The sequence below is a fragment of the Micromonas commoda genome, chromosome 9 (genome assembly GCF_000090985.2).
Source record: "Micromonas commoda chromosome 9, complete sequence".
Taxonomy (NCBI): domain Eukaryota; kingdom Viridiplantae; phylum Chlorophyta; class Mamiellophyceae; order Mamiellales; family Mamiellaceae; genus Micromonas; species Micromonas commoda.
In genome coordinates, this window is record NC_013046.1 from 772,374 (window position 1) to 794,110 (window position 21,737).

The window sequence follows — 21,737 nt, forward strand, 5'->3', positions numbered from 1 at the left end:
AAAGTCCTCGTCGATGCTCTTCCGCGTGAGATCCTCGCGGCGGGCGAACCCGTCCTTGAGGATCTGTACCTGTACCCTGCCGCTCTCGATCACGAACATCTCCGTCCCCTCGTCCCCCTGCTGCATGAGTAAGTCGCCCTTGTCGTATGTCCTGACGGATCCGACCGACTCGCCCTCGATGATCAACTGGGCGTTGAACGCGTTGTCGTCGGTGTCGATCGAGGTCAGGAGCTCACGAGCCGTGGGCTCGGCCGTGGCCGTCTGCGTGGAGTCGACCGCCGGCAGCGTACCTCTCTTGGTCACCCACGCGTGGCACATGATATCCTTCAGCGTCACCCTCTCATCCGGGTTTTTGTTCAGCACCCGAGTCAGGAGGTCCACCAGGTCCCCGCTCATCTCGCCGGGCATCTCGGGTTCGGTCCCGACGATGTTCCGGTACACTTCATCCGTGGTATCCCCCTTGAAGGGCACGCTGCCGCACACCATGTAGTACAGGCAAACGCCGAGGGACCACACGTCGCTCGGCTTGCCCCTCGCGCCCTTGCCGCTCGAGCTCCTCCCGAACCTTTCGCCGCCCCGTGCGTTGAGCTCGATGAGCTCCGGAGCCTGGAACGCGGGGGTCCCCGCGGTGGTCGTCACGTAGTCCAGGGAAACCCGGCCCCGCCCGTCGTCCCCGCCCGCTTCGTCGTATTCGAACAGCTCAGAGACGCCAAAGTCGCAGATCTTCACCCCGCCATCCGTCTTCTTGAGCAGATTGTCGGGCTTCAGGTCCCGGTGCACCACTCCGTTGACGTGGAGGAAGTCTAGCCCGCGGCATATCTCGCGGAGGTAGTGTCGCGCCAGCTCCTCGCCCATGCCCTCGCCTCCGTACCGCGCCGGGTCGTACACCGGTCCGCCCGGCACGTACTCGAGCGCCAGGAACATGTACTGCCCCACGGCGTCGTCGATGACCTCGTACAGGCGGACCACGTTGGGATGGACCAGCTTCTTCATGATGGCGATCTCTCGCTGCAGCCCCACGTCGCCGCTGGCGCCCCCGCGCGCCAGACCCGCGCCGAACTTGCGTCGCAGCGACCGGCGGTTGATGCACTTCAGCGCGCACAGCCGGTTGGTCTGCGTGTTCAGGCAGAGCTTCACCTTGCCGAACGCGCCCTGACCCAGGTCCTTGATGACGACGTACTGGTTCAATCGCACGTTACCGCTCGCGTCCGCTCGGAGGTGTAGGGTCTTCGTGTCCCTGAAATCGCCCAGGCTGAAGCTCCCGTCGCGGAGCGCATCGACGGAGGTCATGGGCCCCCTGAGGGTTTGCCCAATTTTATCCGCTGGGGCTTCACAAAGCTGAACCGCGCGACGAGCAAAATCAGGACCTTGCTCGGATCGTTCCCCGAGAGAACACGTCAGCCCGTCGCTAATCGGGATTCCGCGGGTCCACCTCGTTGGTTACGCCGGAGCTACTATCGAAGCGCTGCGACCCGCAGACCGTCCGTGGCGCGCGAGCGCAGTGAGCTCGCGATGTATCCAAAGTTGAGGCAGAACTCTCGATCGGCCGACGAAATATCACGCATAAATTTTTCGCGCGAAGCCGAGCCTTTATGTCTTCTTCCCGCGCTTTTCCCCAAGCAGCCAAGCGAGCATTCAGTGTGAAAGTTTCGTGCTGATTGGCATTAAAAAATCATCTTCCGGAGCCGGAACGGCGGGACCTCGCCTCGCTCGTCACGGCATCTCCGGCGTCGGCTCCTCGCCCTTGTACACCCTGGTGGGAGGATCGAACCCAAACGCGGTGCCGTCTTTGTGCACCACGTCCTCGCCCCACGGCAGGTTCCACTTGCCGTCCACGAGGTCCTTCATGAACGTGTAGGGGCAGTCGGTGGCACCGCCCTTGACGGCGACGTAGCCGCGGTGGCCAAACTGGTATATGTTGTTCTCCACTCCCCAGTGGATCCTCGCCTCGCGCACGAGGTCGGGACGAACCTCCGCGGTGATGATTTCGTCCGGTCTGCCGCTGTATCCGTGGCTCAGGACCTCGCCGTCGAAGTTGACGATCATGCCCTCGCCCATGGAATCGAAATCTCCATCCGACCCGCACATGCAAACGTTCGCCGTGACCATCAGGTTCTGGAACGAGTTCGCCTTGTTCGTGAATCTCCACGAATTACGAATCGGCGCGGTGTATCCGGCGGTTCGTATCATGATCTCGGCGCCCTTGTACGCGCATTCGCGGGCCATCTCGGGGAACATGCCGTCGTGGCAGATGATGAGCGCGAGCTTGCACCCCTTCGGTCCATTGCACACGGGTATGCCCACGTTGCCGGGCTCCCACGGCTCCACCGGGATCCAGGGATGGAGTTTGCGGTAGTACAGCACGATCTTACCGGTGTCGTCGATGACGAGTCCGGTGTTGTACGGGTTACCGTCCGGGTTGTATTCCATGATCGAGAAGCAGCCCCAGATCTTGTGCTCAACGCACGCCGCCTTGAAGGCCTGCACCTCCGGTCCGTCGAGCCTGCACATGATCTCAGGGTTTGTGTCCATCGACAGGCCGTGCAGTGAGTACTCCGGGAAGATCACCAGGTCCATCGTCCCCAGATTACGCCGGGCCTTGCCGACCATCTCGACAATCCGGCTCGTCTGCTTCGCCAAGTCATCCTTCGTCTTGACCACCGGCAGTTGGAGCTGGACGCAGCCGAGGACGATGCCGTTCGGGGACTTGTTGAGGCCTCCGAGTCCACCGGAGCTCATCGTATCAGGAAACGACTTGGAAAGATCGTGAGCGGCCGAGGGGGGACCGACAGTGCGTCCAAGGGACAATCCCGCGAGGACGTGGTCCTTTCGCGCGAGATCCGAGAACGGTTTTCGAGAACGGTTTTCCTTTGGGTTCACGAACCCGAGAAGATCGCTCTCCTCAATTCCTCCTCTCTCGGTCCAGCAGTCCACAGGTAAGAGGTAGAAACAGGGAGGAGATCTCGCATCTCGGTGCCGTATCTGCCGAGGACGATTACTTAACGGTGCCGCGCCTGCTCGGAGCGCGCCGACGATGGCGTCGTCCACCGTGTCGATCACCGCGCCGCGCGTCGCAGTTCCGATGCGATCGACTCGTGCGATGCCTCGGGCGACCGTCGCGATGGCTCGCGCGGGTCGGGGCTCCTCGTCCGGGAGGCGCGCGAACACGCTCAATCGCAGGCGCGAAGACGAGAGGCGGAGGTCGGAGGAGCGCGCCGCCGCGCCGCCCTTGGAGTCGATGCGCGAAGTTCTCGCGCTGCTCGCCAGCCTCGAGCTCGGTGCGCCGACCGCCGCGTCCGATGACTCCCCGGAGGACGGATCACCCGGGGTGTACCTCGCGAGGCGGCGGTCCGACGGGAGGGCGAGTTTCGGAGCGTCGATCGATCTGGCCGCCACCTCGGCGACGATGCGGGAGGATCCCGGGAACGCGGAGATGATTCACGTGGTCGTGACGGACGAGGCGACCCGGTCCTCGCTGGTTGAGAGGCTCGGTAAGCGCATGAAGTCCATGAACGTGCCCACGTGGGACGTGAACCAGGGTAAACTACAGACGAGGAAGGATCCCGTGGAGCGCGTCGATCCAATCGTTGCGATGATCGGAGCGCCCGGGTCGGATGAGGATACCCGGGTCGCCGCGAAGGAGGACACCGCGAAGGAGGACACCGCGAAGGAGGACATCGCGAAGGAGGACACCGCCAAGTACCCCGCGCCGTACAGCGGGTTCGTTCCCCCCGAGGTCACCAAGGAGGTCATCGTCAAGATGCCGTCGCCCGGCGCGTTGGACGACGTGGACGAACGTCTGTGGGTGCCGCAGACGGCGGATGTCAGTTTCCGACCGCTGCTCCTGAACGTGTCGCAGGGATACTACGTCAACCTGCTCAGGGTTCGGGGAGGCGGCGGCGTCTTGTCGCGACACCGACACCCCGGTCCGGTGCACGGATGGGTGCTGAAGGGACGGTGGAGGTACCTGGAGCACGATTGGGTGGCGGAGGAGGGATCTTACGTGTTTGAACCGCCGGGCGAGACCCACACGCTCGTGGTGCCAGACGGCGTCGAGGAGATGATCACGCTGTTCAACGTGACCGGCCCGCTGCTGTACTGCGACGAGGACGGTAAGGTTGTGAACGCGGAGGACGTCTTCGATAAGCTGGCGCTGGCCAAGGCGCACTACGAGAAGGTGGGACTCGGGGCAGACTACGTGGACCAATTCGTCCGCTGACGTCAGTCAGATTCACAATATCAGTTCGAGTTGTTCATCAGTTACAAGAGTCACGTGTCTGTACATCGTCTACCTCATACCCGCTCACGCCACGACGTTCTCCTTGAGCGCGGCTCGGGATTTGGTGGCGCGGGCGGTCTTGGCGCGGGCGGGCTTCTCCGGGGTGGCGTCATCGTCGAGCTCCGGGCTCGCCTCCCTCGCCGCCTTCCTCTCCTTGATCTCCTTCACGCTGAGACCCGTGTGCTGCTTGACGACCCTCTGCTTGAAGGGCAAGGGCACGTCGTCGCCCGCCGCGAGAGCCACACACTCCTCCATCACGCGCCTGTTGATCTCCTCCTCGTCGACGACCGCCACGCCGTCCTCATCCTCGGGATCCTCACCCATCGCCTCGCACATGGACTCGACGGCGGCGGTGAGGTCCTTCACCGCGGGCTTCTGATCCGCCACGCGACCCGCGCACTGCGCCGCAGCCTCGGCGCCGGCGGCGAGCACCTCACGCGCGGCGGCGCGCTGCTGCACGTCCTCGAGCACCGAGATGGGCGCCAGGGGCACGGCGGCGGCGAGCTTGGCGAGGGCCGCGACGTACGCTTTGGTGAGCTGCTTCTCAGCCGCCGCGGTGGGCGCGGGCCTGAAGGTGACGGCGAGCGCCTCCTTGGCGAGCTCGGCGACGAGCGCCGCGCCGCCCACCGCGGGTGCCACGACGGACTTGGTGGTGGTCTGAATGACGCCGTCCTTCTCCTCCTTCTCCTCCACCTCCTGGGTGTTGCACGCGAGGAGGTGCGCGAGGTAGGACGCAACCTTGGCGACGCCCTTATCCTTGGCGCTGGTCCTCAGCGCGAAAAGGGACGACTCCGCCACCAGGGCGCGGCGATCGGCGGGCGCGGAGGCGATCGCGGGGAAGAACACGGCGAGACACTGCGCCATCCTGGGGCGCCTACGCGCGTCCACGTTGAAGTAGCATCGCACGAGCCTGGCCACCACCGCCGCCGGGTCGGCAACCGCCCGCGCGCCGCGGCGGAGGATCAACTTTGCCAACGCCTCACCCGCGGCGGTTGCCACGGACGCGTCGCGCTCAGCCTCAGCCGCGGCCGCGCCGCCGGTGAGCATGTCAGCCTCGTCGACCGCTTCCTCGTCTTCGGTGCCCTTCTCGGCGACGGCGGCGTCGCCGTACTCCTCGTCGACGGCGTCCAGGAGCGCCGTCTCGAGGGGCGCCGCGAGCGCCGCCTGCGCTGGTTCGCATTCATCCCGCGACGGGTTATGCGCATCGAGCGCCTGGACGCCGTAGAGGAGCGAGAGGTCGCCGAGCGCGCGGGCAGCGACGGCGCGGACCGCGGGGCAGTCACCGCAGAGCGCCGCGCGGAGCACCCTGACGCACTCGCCGTCGTCGCGCACCCCAAAGACGATACCCACGAGTCCGAGGCAGCGCACAGCCTCTCGGCGGACGGCGGCGGACGCGGACGTGACGCCGGGTCGAACGAGGGTCGCCATCAGCGCCTCGACCACGTCGCCGTTCACGACGTGCCTGGGGCACTCCTCGAGCACGAGGGACGCGAGGAAGAGGGCCTGCGCGTGGGCGTCGGGGGTGCCCACATCCTCGATGAGCGCGTCGGCGCAGGCGAAAACCGCGGCGGCGGCGTCGGAAGGGGAGTTGTGGCACGCCTTCATCACCGTCACGAGCGAACGTTCCCATCGACCGTCGCCACCCTTGGCGTAGGAGGACACCACGCCGCACACGTCGAGGTGGCACTCGTCCGCAGCCTGGGGCGGGGCGCGGAGCTGGGCGTCGCACAGCGCGGCGGTGCCCTTCCTCGCCGCCGCGTCGGCCATGTCCATCAGGTCGAGGAGCGGGAGGAGCTGCCTGGCGACAAACTTGGCACCCTCACGCGCGTGCTTGGAGATGAGGTCGAGCAGGTCGCCGGTGTTGACCGGGAGCACCCCCTCTAACGCCTCGAGCTTCTCCCCCGCCACCGCCGCGGAGACAACCTGGCGCTGGCCCACGGCGGACGCCGCCGTCGCCCCCGACGTGCTCGCCGCCGCGTGCAGCTCCTCGCACACCACGCGCCAGTACACCGCAGCCTCCGGGGACATCAGTTCCGCGTCCGATGTACGGCGTAAGCCACCGCCGGCGGCGACGCCGTCGGGGACGGACTGCGCCACGTCGTTGAGCTTGACGCGGCCGCACTCAATCAGGGCGCGAACCGCCGACGCGGCTACGTCTTCGTTGGATTCGGCGTCGAGGGCGGCGACGAGCGCGAGGACATCCCCTTCAAAGGCGTCGAGCCACCGCTTGAGCATGTCGATGGCGGCTCCCCGGACGGCGTCGGAGCGCTCGGTGAGGCCGCGGCGGACGGCGGCGGCGCGCAGGGCGATGGAGACGGACGCGACGGGCACCTTGGAGGTGAGGGCGAGAAAGGCGACGCGGCGCACATCCTCAGACGCGTCCCTCGTTCTCTCGACGACGTGGGGGATGGTAAAGTCGGAGATGGCGAGGGAGCCGAGGATGGACTTGCGCACGTCCTTGTTCTTCTCGGCGCCGAGCAGGGTGATAAACGAGGTGGTGATGACGTCGTCGCTGAAGTTACCGTCCTCGCCGCCATCCTGGAGTCGGCTCAGCGCCCTCGCAGCCTGCGCGCGAACCACGGGAACCTTATCCCGCAGGCGATCGAGCATCACCTCCTCCATGCGCTCGTAGAGGTCGTCGGAGATCTCAGCCTCGACGCCGAGGGCGTTCAGGACACCCGCGACGAGCTGGCACACGCGGAACCTGATGGCCCTGTCCTTGGCGGTGGCGAGGTTGAGGAGGAACCCGAGGAAGTTCTCGCAAAACTCGTCGGCCTCGTCCTCGGTGCCGGGGGATCTCGACGCGGTGAAATGGACGAGGAATCGGACCACGCGCTCGGCGCAGAGGTCCCTCTGTGGATGATAGGTGGGGTTTTAAACGAGCGTCAGGCGTGCGCTTGGATCATTGGGTGGCTAATCAGGCGCGATACGCGCGTGATCGCTCGATGGGCCGCGCGATCCGCGTGGGGGACTTAGGTCCCCCCGGTAAAAAAATACGGAAAATCCGACCCCCGAGGGAGCTCGTCCCCACGGGTCCCCATCCGTCGGAGAGGTTGCCGTTCATCGCGTGCGTGCGCTCACCTTGTACTCGAGGAGCACGGGAAGAATGCAGTTGCATAGCTCCGGGAGGAACGTGTCCGGCGTCGCGTGTCGCACGCTGGTCATCTGCTTGACGAGCTTGCGATGGACGGTCAGCGAGATCTGCGCCTCGTTGAGGATCTGTCCCACGGTGGGGAGCTGCTTCGCGGGCATGGCGTCGCGCGTGTCAGATCAACGGCGATGACGCGTCGCTCAAGATGCAGTACGAGGGATGCGACGGTCACGCGGACGCTCCGTCGGTGTATGACGGCGGAGTCCTCCTCGACCAGGTTACCCTGGGCTCGGAAAACGGCTCGTGTCACGAAAGCGAAATTCCATGCGTTACAGTTTGACAAACTCCTCTCCACCTTTGAAAGTAAAAGTTACTCCTCCACCCCCTCGTTCGCCGCGTGCATGCTGTCCTCGCACACGAGCAGCTGGTGGATCAATCCCAGGTACGAGATATCCTCCCCCATCACGTCGCAAAGGGAGCTCACCACCTTGTCCTCGTCGTCCGACTCGCTGAGGTTGTCCAGAGCCCTGTACGCTCGGACAAACTTCGTCTCGCCCAGAGCTCGCTCCAGGTGCACCCGAAGCGCCTCGACCCTGTCCGGGAGCGTGCTCCTCTCGTCCACGTCCCGCAGCATAACCGTCCGCCCGTCCAGGTAAAACTTGGCGGGGGCGACGAACGTGCTGTCGTGATCGAGCGAGGACGTCGAGTCGAGTCCCCCGTCCTCTGAAGACTTGGAAGACTTTGAAGACTTTGAAGACTTTGAAGACTTTGAGCGCCTTCCCGCGGAGGTCGCGTCGGAGGAAGCCGCGTCACCGTCACGATCGGGCGCCGCGTAAGCCGTCGCGGTATCGACCTCCGTCATGTCGACGTCGTCACCGGCGTCGTCGTCACCGTCGTCGTCGGCGCCGTCATCCTCCCCCGAGCGCAGCGCGGATCCCGCCCTGATGGCCATCGGATCAACCTCCGGGTCACCCCCGCCCCGTCCCTCCTCGGGAGCTCCCAGCGCGCCGAGTCGCGAGGCGAGCGTCGTCGGCTCGCACGTCGTCGCGCCGAGAACGCAGTTCGTGGGGGCGTCGACGAACACCCTCGCGCCGTTCGCATCCGCGTGAACCTCCACCCCGAGCATATTGCCGCTCGACGCTCCGTCCACCCCCTCAACCGCCGTCACAGCATCCGTCATCGCGCGCTCGCGGTTACGCTCCGCGGCCGCCTTGTTCTCCTCCCAAACCTTCCTGCGAGGATCGGGTTCTTTCGCGGCGGGCGGCTCGCATCGTGCCGGCGGCGACGACGTCCTCGAGACCGCGGAGGACCTCGGCGGGGGAAGCGCGGGGACGTCGTCCTTGTTCTCCGCCTTGTTCCCCTCCCCACCCTTGTTCTCCTCACCCCCCAGTCGCCGCGCCGGCGTCGGGATACCCTCCGCCCTGGCGCGGTTACGCTCCGCGGCCGCCTTGTTCTCCTCCCAGACCCTTCGCCTGGCGTCGATGCCGGAGCACTCCCGCGTCACCTGGCCAACCTTGACGAAGCCCGCGACTCGACCGCCGACGGGGTTCCGGCTTTCCTCGTCGGGTTTGGGCCCCGTCTTTGTCTCCGCCTCCCACGCCGGTCGATCCGGCGAGGGTTTCTTCCTCGGCGGTGACGACGACTGCGACGGGGGCGGTGACGACGACTGCGACGCGGCGGCGCAGGACGTCTCTCTCTCGGCGGGGCGGCGCGAGGGAGCCGCGCTCGGAGGCGGCGAGGGTCGCTTCTTTGTCGCGGCGGGGGTCGCCAGCGGGCCCGCGGGGGCGGCGACGGCGGCGGGAGCGGAGTGCCTCGGCGGCGACGGTCGTACGGACTCGACCGCGCGCTGCTTGGGAACGAGAACCTCCACCTCCACGGGTTGGTTTCCGAGGTCCGCCTGCGCGCGCTGTTTGTTTGCTCGAGCCTCGGCTTGACGACGCAGGAATTCCCGCCGAGCCTCCTCCCGCTCCGCAGCGCGCCTCTTTTCAGCCTCCTCCCGCTCCCTGGCGCGCGCCTCGTCCGCCTTCTTGCGTCGCGCCATGCGGGCCTCCTCTTCCTCCCGAAGCTTACGTCGCCGCTCCTCGAGCGCCTGCTCGCGGCGCCGGCGGTTGATCTCCTCAGCCTCGCGCCGCGCCCTCGCAGCCTCCGCGGCGGCAGATTGCGCTCGGCCAAAGTTGGGGTGCGTGGGCGGATTCTGCCGCGAAGGTAAGGGAACCGGCTCGTACGGCCTAGCCATATTCGCCGCGTGCGCGGCCCAGATGGGCACGCCCCCGCCTCGCGCCGCGGCCGCGCGGTGCACGGGGGGCGTGAAGGCAACCTTATTGTCGCTCGGTTTTCTCGCGTCACTCGTCATCACCCGTCCTTGTCCTTCGCGGGACGGCGCGATCAAGCCCCCGCCTCGGCTCGGCAGGGGTCTGGTCGGCGGATCCGGTCTAGTCGGCACGCCCTCGCCGCCCGACGGGTACGGCGCGGGCCTCGACCTCGGCGGCGAGAGCCTCACGCCGCCGCCGGCGATTTTTGAGTTTGGATCTGTCATTCTCTTGGCAATTCGCGAGCCCGGCTTGCGGTGTATGACGGTGTGACTGAACTCATCCGCGTGCACGTCATCGTCGAGCCAGCGCTTGGCCATGTCCTTGAACGGCTGACGCGAGAGAATCTCGTTCACGCTCGGTCGGCGCGCGGGGTCCCTCTGCAGCATCTGCGCGATGACGTCCCTGATTGCGCGGCTGTACCTCGAGCTCACCGGCGCGTAGTTGCCGCGAAGGATCTTGACGATGAGCAGCTTCAGGCTGGCGCCCTCGAAGGGGTGCTGCAGCGTGCACAGCTCGTACAGCACGCAGCCGAGGCTCCAAATGTCGCTCTTGTTATCGTACGCCTTGTTCTCGCATATTTCCGGGGAGAGGTAGTACGGCGTGCCCACCGCGGTCTGGGCGAGCTGCGTGGTGCCGCTGAGCACCTTGGACACGCCAAAGTCTCCGAGCTTGCACCGGCCATCTGCTGTCATGAACACGTTCTGGGTCTTTAGGTCCCTGTGCAGCACCTTGCGATCGTGGACGTGCTTCAAACCGAGGCACATCTGCGTGAACCAGTCCAGAACACGATCCTCCGCGAGGAGGACCCCTTTCTGGCGCTTCAGGCGCTGGTACAAGTCGCCGCCGGCGCAGTAGTCCATCACGATGCACAGCCTACCGCGCTCGGTGAAGGACTCGTAGCAGGTGACGATGTTGGGATGATGCAGCGCGCTGAGGAGCTTCGCCTCAAGCAAGCTGGCCTCCCTCTCGCTTTTAGGCATCTTCGACATGTCCACCTCTTTCTGTTGGACGATGAACGGCGGCGGGTTCAGCGCGGCGTTGTTGACACGGATTTTGTTGACCGCCGAACATCACGATCGGAGGCGCAGGGGGAGGGCAGTGAGGGGGTTGGGTGACGCACCACGACATACTGCTTGCTCGGATCCTTCGCGACTGTCACGAGGACCGCATGGCCGAACGAGCCCTTTCCGAGCACCTTCACTCGCTTGTACTTCTCCATGGCGCTCGTCGAAACCAACTGCAGCGCGGCACGTCCTGTCTCGCGCGATTATTTTATCTGGGCCGCGGCGTGGAGCGAGCACGTGGCGATCGAGGGTCGCCGATGCGTTGGAGGAGCGTTTTTAGGGGTCCTGGCGCGTATCCGGGGTGGATGGCGCGGTCAGACGTCCTCGAAAGGTCGCTGGGAGACACGCACGGTCGTGCGCGCTACGGCTGTGTGGTGCCGTCTCGGCCCAAACAAAGGGTTGACTTTTTGTGCCAGCAGAAAATCGCAAACTGAAGCGTTATCGCGCGGCATCCGAGGGAAAGTTGCGACTCAAGAAACCAGGGTTCAAATCGCCCAAACATGATACCCGTGCGTTACATGAGCGGGGGGAAGAAAATCGAGCCCGACAACAATGCTTCGCCACAATTCTTCTGATCCTGATGGCGAGCGCGGCTCCGCCCGCCACGAAGCCCGTGGTGCACTCTTTCCCCTCCGACCTCGTGGAGGCGGAGGCGGCTCAACGTGCGAAGGAGGAAATTCGCCGTAAAGTCGAGGCTGAGCTCGTCGCGGCGCTCACTTCTCTGGAGACCGCCAAGAATGCCAAATGGGTCGGGGGCGCATCCGACAAGGAGAACTCCGAGCCGGGCGCGTCTGACACGAAGCTGAAAGAAGAGCTCGCGCGAACCAAGGAGGAACTGAACGGGTGCAGGTTTCTGCTGCGAGACGCGCAGAATGCGCTCGCCGAGGAGGCGGCGAAAACGGAGGCGGCGAACAAGGATGCCCAGCGCTGGGAGGGTGAGGCGAGCAAGCTCCGGGACGAGCTGGCGAGCGTCAAGGATGAGCTCGACAAGGCCCGCGTGGCGACCGCTGCGGCGCAGGGTTTCGTGAAGCGTCACCAGGAGATGCAGCGCCAGCAACAGGAGGCGACGGAGATGATGCGCCGGGCGGAGGAGTTGAAGCTCGCGATGGAGAGCCAGGCTGTTGCCGTCGAGCCACCCGTCGCGGCGGAACCCTCGGCGCCCGCGGTGGACGGTGAGAACATCGGCCACCCGCCTCCTCCTCCCAGGTCGCCCGCGCGACCCACGCCCAAGGCTGGCGAGGATGCGTTCCCCAAGGTTGACGTCGAGAAGGTCAAGCTCGCCAGACAGGTGGCAAAGCAGACCCAGGAGGCGCTCAGGGCTCAGGAAGCCGCCATTGCTCAGATTAACCAACTTCTCGTCGAAAACGCCAAACTGGGCAAGGAGCTCGCGGAGGAGAGGAAGAAGACGGGCGCGCTGGAGAACATCGGCCAGGACATCTTCAAGGGTTGGTGGGGCTGACTCTCGCCTAGCTAGCTAGCTAGCTCGTCGGCTTTCGTTTGGTGCTACCTAAATTAATCGTCCTCCCGGAGAACCCTCTCGCTCCTCGCAATCACGGTTCGCGCCAGCGTCTCAATCTCGTCCCGGCTCGACGACGTCCCCGTCACGGAGGATGCCCACGCCCTTCGACGCAAGGCCTCAGCCTCTGCCAGTCGCGCCTCCCGTTCCGCCACCGCGGACGCTAACCTCGCCTCCGCAGCCTCGAGCTTGGCTCTCAGCGCGCCGCCCTTGCGCCCCATCGAGCCCGCAGATCCGCGGCGCGGCGTGATGGCCCTCGCGACTCTCGAGCTCGAGTTCGAGGTTGAATCCCGGGGCTTGGGATTCGTGGGCGAGTTGGGGCCGGCGTCGCGGGAGGCGGATTGGCGAGAGGCGCGCAGCGCGGCGACCCTGGCGTCCGCCCTGCGTCGCGCTTCCTCCGAGGGCGATTCGCGTCCAATGAGGCGAAAGTCTCGACGCGCGATTGACGCGGATTGACGGGATTGAGCAGTTGGGCCCAATCTCGCCGCCGTCTTGGGCGCGGAGAGAGACGCGCGTGGGGTCAAGAAAGGCTCGGGTACGTCGCGTCCCCGAGCCCACGACGCACGCGCGCGCGTCGCGACGGACTCTCCCACCCCAGAGACCGCTCTCGCTCGCTCCCACGCCTCAGCCTCGGCTCGCATCGCCGCGCGAACCTTACTCCTGCTCTTGTACCCAAAGTCGACGGGGCTCTTCGCGGGGAGGGAGGTCGTCTCGCGGCTGGGCACGGACGGGGTTCGGTCGGCTCTGGGTTCGCCCCAGGATCCCTTGACCGAGTCCGACGCGGAGCCGACGCCGCGACCCTTGCCCGACTGGGAGAGTCGAATCTCCCTCGCCCTCTGGTCCGCGCTCAGGCGCTCGAGCCGCACCGCCTCCATCACGGCGATCTCCGCCTCCGTGCGCGCATCTTCCACCGCCCTGTGCGCGACCGCGGCGGCGGCAAACGCCGCCTTCCTGTGCCGATCGGCGTCGGATTCGTTCCGATCGGAAGATTCCGCAGCCATCGACCACCTCGTTCGCATCTTGGCCAGAGCCGAGTCCAGCTCGCGCTCCCTTCGCTCCAAACCGGACGCAAACGCCTTCGCGAGCACCAACTCGTCGGTGAGCGAGCGAACCTTGCCCTCGAGCACGATGGCCCTCGATCTCGCGGACGCCACCGCGGATTCGGCGTCCCTGATTCGCGCGGCGGAGGTTCTGGCGGCGTGGTCAGCCGCGGACGGCTTCGCCTCGATCCACATCGACTCGGTCAGAAACGGCGTTCGGCTGGTCACGCCCCCGACGCGAACCGTGCACCTGAGCGCGCCGCCGCCCTCGCCAAAGTACGTGGACCGGTACTCGACGGTCAGCTTGCCCTCGGTCTTGGGGGCGGCCCTGCACGCGTCGTCGTCGGCGGGGTAGCGATCGCCAAAGACTTCGCGAAGATTCTCGGACACGCGCACGCAGAGGCGTTCGCCATCCTCCGAGTTGGCCCTCTGTCGCATGGCCGCGGTCACGTCGACGCCCTCGGGAAACGACGGATGACCTAGCAGGGTGGCGCGCACGACCGCCAGCCGGGCTTTGTTGCCGCGGCCTTTACCCTTTCGGATTGGGGTCACCGCGTCGACGGCTTCATCGTCCGAGTCTTCTCCCGGCGGCGCGCCATCCGGGAACAGCCTCTGATGCAGCCTCTGCGCCCTCGCCGCCGCGCTCGCCGCGCGCTCCTCCGATCTCGCGCACTCCGACGACATCTTCGCCACCTCGTCCGTCGCGGCGCCCAGCTCGGCGCGCGCCGTCTCCAGCTCCTCGGTTCGGTCCTCCAGGCGCCGCTCCAAAGCCGCGAGCTTCACCCTGAGCGTCTCCTTCTCGGCGGCGATCGTCTCGCGCTCCTCCCTTCGCTTCGCGCGTTCCTCCCTGAGCGTCTCCGCCATGTCGCTGAGCTCCTGTGTCTTTTCTCTCAGTCTCAGCGAGACCAGTTCCTTGCCCGCGCTGTGCGTTTTGAGTTTCATGGCCGACTCCGCGGCTGCCCGCTGAGCCGAGCCCATGTGTCGCTCCATCTCCAACGCGGCGGCGGCGGCGGAGGTGACGTCTCCCCTCGCGGATCGAAGCTGATCCCTGAGCTCCTCGGCTCGAAGTTCCGCCGCGGCGCGTGCGGATGAGGCCTGCGCCGCCGACGCCGAGGACGCTTCGGCATCGGCCCGCGCCGCGGCAGCCTCGCGGAGAGCCTCATTTTTTTCCCTTTCGTGCGACGCGTCCTGCGCCTCGAGGTGGGCCACGCGGGCGGTCAGCGCGCGGTTCTCCCTCGCGGTCTTGTTGATGCCCTCCCTGAGGCTCTCTCTCTCCTTCTCCGCGTCGTGCTTGGCGGCTTCGGCGCGTTGAACCTGTTTCTGGAGTCGGTCGTTTAAAGCGTTGGCCTCCGCCAGTTTCACCTTGAGCGTTTCCGCCTCCTGGGTGGCGTACATCTCTGACTTGATCTTGTTCTCGTCGTCGGTGCGGGTCCTCGCCGCGGACCCAGCCTCCAGGCGTGCAATCTCCGCGCGGAGTGATTCGCACTCCTTGACCGCGTCGGTCTCTTTCGCGCGGAGCTCCTTGACCTCAGCCTCCAGGGAGTCAATCTTCGCCTTCTTCCCGGCGAGTTCCTTTTCGAGCCCCTCCGTCTCGCCCCTGGCGTCGGCGCGGCGGCGTTCCGCGGCTTCAACCCTCGCTACGGCCGCGTCTTGGTCCGCCTTGGCTTCCACGATGGCGGCGGATGCCACCTCCGCGGCGGCTTCGAGCTCCAGGTTCTGGGCGAGCATCGTCTCCTTGTCGGCGACAGCCGCCGCCAGCTCGGCTCGGAGCCTGGCAATCTCCACCGACGCGTTTCCCTCGGCGGCGGCGGCGAGGTCGGTGAGCCGGTCGTTCACCTCCTTCGACGCCAGCTCCCGTCTCTCGGCAGACTCGATATCGTCCCGCAGTTTCTTGCACAAAGTCTCGAGCTCGAGGCACCGCTCGGCGCTTGCCTCGAAGTCTGCCGATAGCGCCGCGTAACGCTCGGCGTATACACGTTTTTCCTCGGCGGCGGCGACGGCAGCCTCCTCGGCGGATTGCTCGAGCTCGGAGATCCGCCTGGCGACCCCGGAGTCGCGCGCGGTCTCCCTCGCCGCGTCCTCCGCGCCGGCTTCGCGCAGTGCCTCCACCTCGCGTTCCAGAGCGACGCGTTCCTTGTCCCAGGCCGACTGCATGCGAGACGCATCGGCGGCGTGCTCTTTCCTGGCATCCGCGAGGGCAGACTCGATCGAGGCGAGGCTCTTGTTGGCCTTCTCCGCGGAGTCGGCGCGTTCCGTGGCCGCCTCGACTCTCTTTTCCATCAAAGCCGCTTTCTGCTCGAGCTCGGCCAGCTGTGAACGAAGCGACGCCGCGATTTTGGCATCGGCGGCGGCGTCGGCCCTGGCGGCGTCGGCATCTGCCTTTGCCGCGCGAGCAGACGCCGTAGCCGCGGTCAACGCCTCCTCCGCGTCGCGCTTCGCCGTTCTCGCCTCGGCCAGGACCTGATCCTTGTCCCCGGCCGCGTCCGCGACCGCCTCGGCGCGTTCAAGCCGGAGGTTGGTCTCCCGAAGATCCTCGATGGACTTCGCGAGCTCCCCCTCCAGCGACTCGATTGAAGTTTCGAGCTCGGCAACGCGAGCCGCCGACTCCGCGGACGATCGTTCCGTCGCGGCGTGTCGTTTCGTGACGTCGTCGAGGCGTCGCGCGGCGTCGCTCATTGCGGTTTTCGCGCGCGCGCACTCCTCGCGGACCGCGTCTGCATCGCGCACGGCCTCCTCGAGCGCCGCCTCCAGTTCCTTCTTTGCGGCGGAGATCCCGTCCCTCTCGGCGGCGGCGGCGAGCGCGACGGCGCGCTGCGTCTCGGCGTCGGACCTGGCGGCGTTGGCGTCCGCTTCGGCGCTCTCCCTCGCGTTTTTCTCCTCCTTTGCCTCGGATCTGGCGGCCGCGAGATCCCCGACGAGGGACTCGCGTTCTCGCGCAAAGGAGGACTCCGCCTCGGCCAGAGTTTGCTCGAGGGCGGCGACGGCCCCTTTCAACGCGGGGGACGACGCGGAGGTCTTCCCCCCATCAGACGAGGGCATCGTCTGGTTGAGTCGGTCTATCTCTTGCATGAGCCGGTTTATCTCGTCGGTCATCGCGGCGGAAGCCTCGAGCGCCTTGGCTGCGTTGTCGTTGCTCAGTTTGGCCGCCTTTTCGGCGGTTTCAATCTTTTGATTTGCCTCTGCGCGCAGCTTGGTGATTTGATCATCCATCTCTTTGTAAGCAGCCTCGGCCTTCTCGATCTTGGCGTTAGCGTCTGCACGGAGGCGTTCGACCTCCTCCTCCTTTTCTTTATAAGCGATTTCTGCTTTTTGTATCTTGGCGTTGGCGTCGGCGCGGATCTTCTCGACATCATCGGGGTTGTCGCCCTGCTTCCCACCCTTTTTACCTTTTCCCTTCCCCTTACCCTGACCGATCGCCTGCGCAGCCCTGAGCTCCGCGTCCTTTTCCTTGTAAGCCGCCTCGGCCTTTTCGATCTTGTCGTTTGCATCCGCGCGAACTCGCTCGAGCTCGGCCTCTTTTTCCTTGTAGGCGGCTTCGGCCCTCTCAATCTTTGCGTTGGCATCAGAGCGGATCTTTTCAACGTCGGCACCTCCGGAATCCCCGCTGTTCGTGGAAGAGAGTTTCTCCTCCAGCGCCTTCTCGTTCTCCTTCATCGTCTTGATCAGTTTGTTCGCAACCTCGAGCTGGGCCTTTTTCTTGTCCAGCTGGGCCTGGAGCGAGGGATCGGGGCCCTCCTTCGCCTTCGCCGCTGCCAACTCCTCCTCCATCGATCGGTACGCAGCCTCTGCCCTCTCAATCTTCGCGTTGGCGTCGACGCGAACCTGCTCCGTCCGTTCGTTCGCCGCCTCCAGCTCCGCGCGCAATGCCTCCAGCTCGTGCTGCAACTCCTCGGACTTGTTCGCCTGCGCGTTGGCGGAATCGAACGCGGCGGCGGTCATCGCGCCGCTCTCCAGTTCCTTCCGCTCCAACGTCGCCTTCGACTCCGCCACCTCCGCCTCGAGCGCCTCGACGCGCTCGTGCAGCTCCTCCGCCCTCGCAGCCTGCGCCGCGGATGCCTCCGCGTTGGCCTCTTCTTGGGCTCGCGCTTCGTCTTCTTTGGCTCTGAGTCGGTCGCGAAGCGAGGCGACGTCTTCCTCCGTCTTCCGCAGGAGGTTTCTCTGCGTGGCGACGGCGCGCTCCTCGGCATCGCGATCCTTCACCCCTTCCGCGATTCGTCTCTGCGCCGCCGCGAGCTCGTCCCTCAGGCCGTTCTCGCTGTCCCTCAGCTTTTTGACCAGACCCGCGGAGACCTTCAGCTTCTTCCTCAACTTTTCCAGCTCGCTCGAGTCGCCTCCCTCCTCCTCGGTGCCCTGGTCTTGGGATTTCTCGGCCGCTGCGGCGATCGCTTTGGCGTGCTCGAGCTCGCCCTCGAGGTCCGTGATTCGCCGCTGGGACGCTCCGAGCGCGTCATTCATGGCCTCTTTAATCTCTTCCTCGCGCTCCACGGCCGCCTGGGTTCGCTCGATGATGGGTGAGAGGGTCAGCCGGCAGTCAGGGCGAGCAGGGCGCAGAACTCGTGCGCGCCACTCGGCACTTCAAACACACTTCTCGCCGGGGTTTCCGTCGTGAGGAGGCGTCGGCTTGGGATTCGAGGTCGTACTCACCTTGCACTGCGCCTGCAGGGTCTCATTTGCGATCTGCAGCATGTCCAGTTCGTCTTGTCTCTGCTGCAGCTTGCGCTGCAGATCCTTGGTCGCCCCATCGCCGTCCGGCTCCTGAGTTGTTGGTATGAAGCGAATTGTAAAACATAATCTGGGGAGGATTGACCCAGAGGAAACGGCGCGAGGGAGGATGTCGGTGTCGTTGGCCTGCATGAATCGGGATATATCTCACCGTCTTCTTAGGAGTCCTAGAAAACATGTCGAAGACGCCGCGGGGTTGCTTCCCGCTCCCCGGTTCTGATGCATCTCCAGAATTTTCCCCTGGTCGCGAACAGATTTTTCTCGTCGGAAACATGAAAATCATCAGTCCCAGCTACAGTCTTCTCTGTTGTCTGTTGGGTCACGATGGCACCAGTGCCTTGTCTATATATCATTACATCATATTCGTATGACGTCTTTCGTCAAGATCTCTGACGTCTTTCGTCAGGTAATAGTCACCGTGCTGGCGTGTCATTTGCGTATTCTACTGTCCGCCACCGCCGGTGTCGGTTCCTCCGTTGAGCCCGCTGGTCGCTTGTTGCAGCTGGGCCAAGACCGCCGGTAACGCCTGCGGGTCCACGTTCCGGAGGATCTCGGCGAGCTCGCTGCTGACGCCAGGATACGAAGCGCCCGCCTGGTTCATCGCGGCGGCACTCGCGGCAGCCGTCGCGTTGTCTCCCACCTGCTGCCTCAGTTGTGCGAGTAAATGTGCGCTGTCGCCCAGGTCGCCCAAACCACCCAGACCACCCAGACCACCGAGGCCGCCCATGGCACCCAGACCACCGAGGCCGCCCACGGCACCCAGGCCACCGAGGCCGCCTCCCACGCCGCCTCCCACGCCGCCTCCCACGCCACCGAGTCCGAAGCCTCCGCCCAGGCCGCCCAGACCGCCCAGGCCGCCCAGGCCTCCCAGGCCTCCCAGGCCGCCCAAGCCTCCAAGACCGCCCAAGCCTCCCAGACCGCCCAAGCCTCCCAGACCGCCCAAGCCTCCCAGACCACCAAGACCACCAAGACCGCCTCCCAGACCGCCTCCCAGACCACTCAGCGAGTTCGCCTGCTGCAACGCCGCGAGGTACGCCTGCGTTTGGTCCTGCCCCGCGGAGGCGAGGCCGGTCCCCGTCAAACCGGCGGGGGCTTGCGCCGAAGCCGAAGCCGAGCCGGACCCAGCGCCAGCCTGGACGAGCGCGGCGTACTGGGCCAGATTCCAAGGATCGAGACCGGTCGCGCCGAGGGCCCCGAGGGCATCGATCGAGGGCTGAGCGCCAGCCCCCGTCGCGCCCGGGTGACCTGATGAGGCCGGACCGCCCGGCGGGCCGCCAAAGGGCAACATAGAATTCAGCTGTTGTTGCTGATGATTCCGCTGTTGCGACGCCGCCGCGAGGAGGAGGGCCGTCTGGTTCGCATCGGGGATGAGGAGAGGGTGGGCGCCCGGAGCGAACTGAGCGCCGGGCTGCACGCCGACGTGACCCGGTACCGCCGCCGGGTAAGGATACGCTCCCGCCGGGTAAGGGTGCGCGCCCGCGGGGTAAGTGAGATTTTCGGGCTGCATGCTGCCGCGCCGCTGCATCGTCTTGGCCCTGTACCTAAGCTTCTTGCGCAGCAGTCGGGTCTCGCACGTCTTATTATCGCGGTCGAACGCGGTGATTGGGTGAAACGTTCGGCACGCCTGGCACTCCCTGCTCGCCACCCCGCCGTAGAGAACGACAAGCGCTCCGGAGTGTTCCTTACACGTGAGCGGCATGCGACTGTTCTGTTCACTGGGCTGTTTTCGCGGGGTGAAGCAGTCGTCCACCAGACAGCACCACTTTTGCTTCCACTGGCTCAACGACTTCCCGGGCACATTGTTGGATAAACCGGGCAGGCCGGTAAGAGCGTTTCCCTGCGCCCTAGCCGGTTCCGAGCCGGGGCCGAGCTGAGCCGGGAGTTCCGAGCCGGGTAAATTGCCCACCTCCACGCCCGGGCTGCGCCCGATCTTCTCCATCGCTGCGGCAGTCGTCGCGTCGTCGTTCTTTCGCACCGGCTGAATCATCTGAGTGCCGTGAATGTTCACCATATTTACCGAGTCGAGCGTTCCCCGACTCGCTGCCATCACCGCCGCGTACGGATCCAAACCTCCTGGCATGATGGTCTCCTCCGTGGCCTGCTTCAACTTCGGCTTGGCCCCGAGCGGCACCTTAAAAAAGGTGACGAGCCACTTGTCGCTCGAGCCCTCCTCCACGCAAGTGGGGGCGTGCCAAGCCTCAGGACACGATCCCGCATCTTCGCCGTGCCAGAAGACGACCGCGCGTCCCTCTCTCGGGCGAATTAACAGCCCCGGGACGCCGTTGCCTTCGAGGATCGTGCCGCGCATGGACTCTGGGCACTCGCCCCTGAGCGGGTGCCGCCCCGACGCGCAAACAGCCGCGTACCTGGCCTCGCACTCGGCCATGGTCTCCGTCATCCCCTCGTCGTCGTAGCCCGCGCCCGCTTCCGCACCCGCGCCCGCGCCGCCCGAGACGCCGACGACGCCGACGCCGCCCCGGGAGAGCGTTCCGAACTCGGCGACGAGCGCGTCGCCCTCCGATGCCTCCTCCTCGGCGCCGCCGTCGCGCGAGTCGTGGAAGATGACATTCGTCCCCCGCTTGCCGTGCAACGCGAGCCTCGCTCGTAAGTCGTCACCCTCCCGCGGGTCCACGTCTCCCATGACGCACGGAAAGAACGTCCCGCCCCCGGGCGTTTTGCGCCGTTCCGTTCCGTCGGCGTCGTCCGCCGGCCCGGTGATTGGCTCAACGTCGCTGAGGTACACAAACACCGTACACGCGCGAAGCTCGTCCCTGTTGTGGTCGTGGTGGACGTTCACGAGCCTCGCCCATCGAGAGACGCCGCCGTCCTTGGCGTGATCCTCCCGGAGGAGGAATCCCTCGGAGTCCACGCTCCCCTCCCTCGCCGCACCGACCCCGTCGCCCTCGGCGGCCCCGGGCTCTTTGCCAACATCGGCGTTTTCATCCTTCTCGTCGCCTGGTAGAACCGCGGCCCGCGTCGTCGTCGTCACGCGCGCGGAGGTGTGCGCGATCATGACCGAGTCTTTCTCTTTGTTCACCCCGACGCAGGTGACGTTCGCAGCCCTGGCGGAGAGAGCGGCGAGCGCCTCCGACGCGAGTGAGGACGCGTCCGCCGAGCGGTACTTTACCCCGACGAGGGGAGGATCTTCGAACCTCCGCAGGGGTTGGCGCAGGGAGTCCGCCAGGCCCTGCTTGGCGTCCGCGACGAGCGCGCGGCACTCCTCGGGAGTCGCGAACCCGTCGATTATCTGCCAGCAGCTGCCCGTGTGGCTGGTTTCCGGAACGCGCCAGATGACACGCTTGCCCGTCGAAGGATGGGGAGGGCTCGGCTGTCGGTCGTCCTCCTCCTGATCATGTAGAACCCCGTCGAGATCGGCGTCGACTGGCAACACCGGAGAACCGCGACGGGCCTTCTTCGACGGCGGGGAGTTTTCCCCGGGCATATCGAACGGATTAATCCGCTCCTCGCCCCCGGAGGATGAACCTGCGCGCGCGCCGCAGTGCGCTTGGCCTGATTCGACCGACGCATGGGCGCTGAAACCCGGAGCAAACATAACGAGATGGGGCGACGAGAGAGATACGAGAGCGGACTAAAATTCGGTCGATCCAGGCTCCCAAAAACGTGGACAACAAACTACTAGTCTGCAAAAAATGTCGTCATGACTTCGAACTATTTTGTAGACGACAGTGTTATCAAAATAACGTGCGACGAAT

General features: G+C 65.8%; 8 protein-coding genes across 8 annotated transcripts; 2 read left to right on the forward strand and 6 right to left on the reverse strand.

Moving 5' to 3' along the window:
- Window positions 1–216: 216 nt before the first annotated feature.
- Window positions 217–1,290, reverse strand: MICPUN_85139 (predicted protein; the record flags this gene model as incomplete). The annotated part of the gene is made up of 1 exon (XM_002504599.1): window positions 217–1,290. A coding segment is annotated over one exon (1,074 nt), but the record flags the coding sequence as incomplete, so codon positions are not given.
- Window positions 1,291–1,713: 423 nt separating this feature from the next.
- On the reverse strand, window positions 1,714–2,739 carry MICPUN_85346 (predicted protein; the record flags this gene model as incomplete). The annotated part of the gene is made up of 1 exon (XM_002504600.1): window positions 1,714–2,739. One exon carries the CDS (start codon window positions 2,737–2,739, stop codon window positions 1,714–1,716), a length of 1,026 nt encoding a protein of 341 aa, XP_002504646.1.
- A 272-nt stretch (window positions 2,740–3,011) lies between these two features.
- On the forward strand, window positions 3,012–4,258 carry MICPUN_108918 (predicted protein). Its single transcript, XM_002504283.1, has one exon. It carries the CDS (start codon window positions 3,035–3,037, stop codon window positions 4,217–4,219), a length of 1,185 nt encoding a protein of 394 aa, XP_002504329.1. The 5' UTR covers window positions 3,012–3,034; the 3' UTR covers window positions 4,220–4,258.
- Window positions 4,259–4,303: 45 nt separating this feature from the next.
- On the reverse strand, window positions 4,304–7,531 carry MICPUN_61425 (condensin complex component, non-smc subunit; the record flags this gene model as incomplete). Its single annotated transcript, XM_002504601.1, has 2 exons — window positions 4,304–7,132; window positions 7,361–7,531. 2 exons carry the CDS (start codon window positions 7,529–7,531, stop codon window positions 4,304–4,306), a joined length of 3,000 nt encoding a protein of 999 aa, XP_002504647.1.
- A 140-nt stretch (window positions 7,532–7,671) lies between these two features.
- MICPUN_61426 (protein kinase) lies at window positions 7,672–10,901 on the reverse strand (the record flags this gene model as incomplete). Its single annotated transcript, XM_002504602.1, has 2 exons — window positions 7,672–10,679; window positions 10,799–10,901. 2 exons carry the CDS (start codon window positions 10,899–10,901, stop codon window positions 7,741–7,743), a joined length of 3,042 nt encoding a protein of 1,013 aa, XP_002504648.1. The 3' UTR covers window positions 7,672–7,740.
- Window positions 10,902–11,326: 425 nt separating this feature from the next.
- On the forward strand, window positions 11,327–12,205 carry MICPUN_61427 (predicted protein; the record flags this gene model as incomplete). Its single annotated transcript, XM_002504284.1, has 1 exon — window positions 11,327–12,205. One exon carries the CDS (start codon window positions 11,327–11,329, stop codon window positions 12,203–12,205), a length of 879 nt encoding a protein of 292 aa, XP_002504330.1.
- Window positions 12,206–12,258: 53 nt separating this feature from the next.
- MICPUN_61428 (predicted protein) lies at window positions 12,259–18,156 on the reverse strand (the record flags this gene model as incomplete). The annotated part of the gene is made up of 2 exons (XM_002504603.1): window positions 12,259–17,802; window positions 17,947–18,156. 2 exons carry the CDS (start codon window positions 18,154–18,156, stop codon window positions 12,259–12,261), a joined length of 5,754 nt encoding a protein of 1,917 aa, XP_002504649.1.
- Window positions 18,157–18,466: 310 nt separating this feature from the next.
- Window positions 18,467–21,577, reverse strand: MICPUN_61429 (predicted protein; the record flags this gene model as incomplete). The annotated part of the gene is made up of 1 exon (XM_002504604.1): window positions 18,467–21,577. One exon carries the CDS (start codon window positions 21,575–21,577, stop codon window positions 18,467–18,469), a length of 3,111 nt encoding a protein of 1,036 aa, XP_002504650.1.
- Between the last annotated feature and the right edge of the window lie 160 nt (window positions 21,578–21,737).

Bases quoted from the DNA above. Each gene is read 5' to 3' on its own strand.
- MICPUN_108918 (XM_002504283.1), top strand. From the start codon at position 3,035: ATGGCGTCGTCCACCGTGTCGATCACCGCGCCGCGCGTCGCAGTTCCG.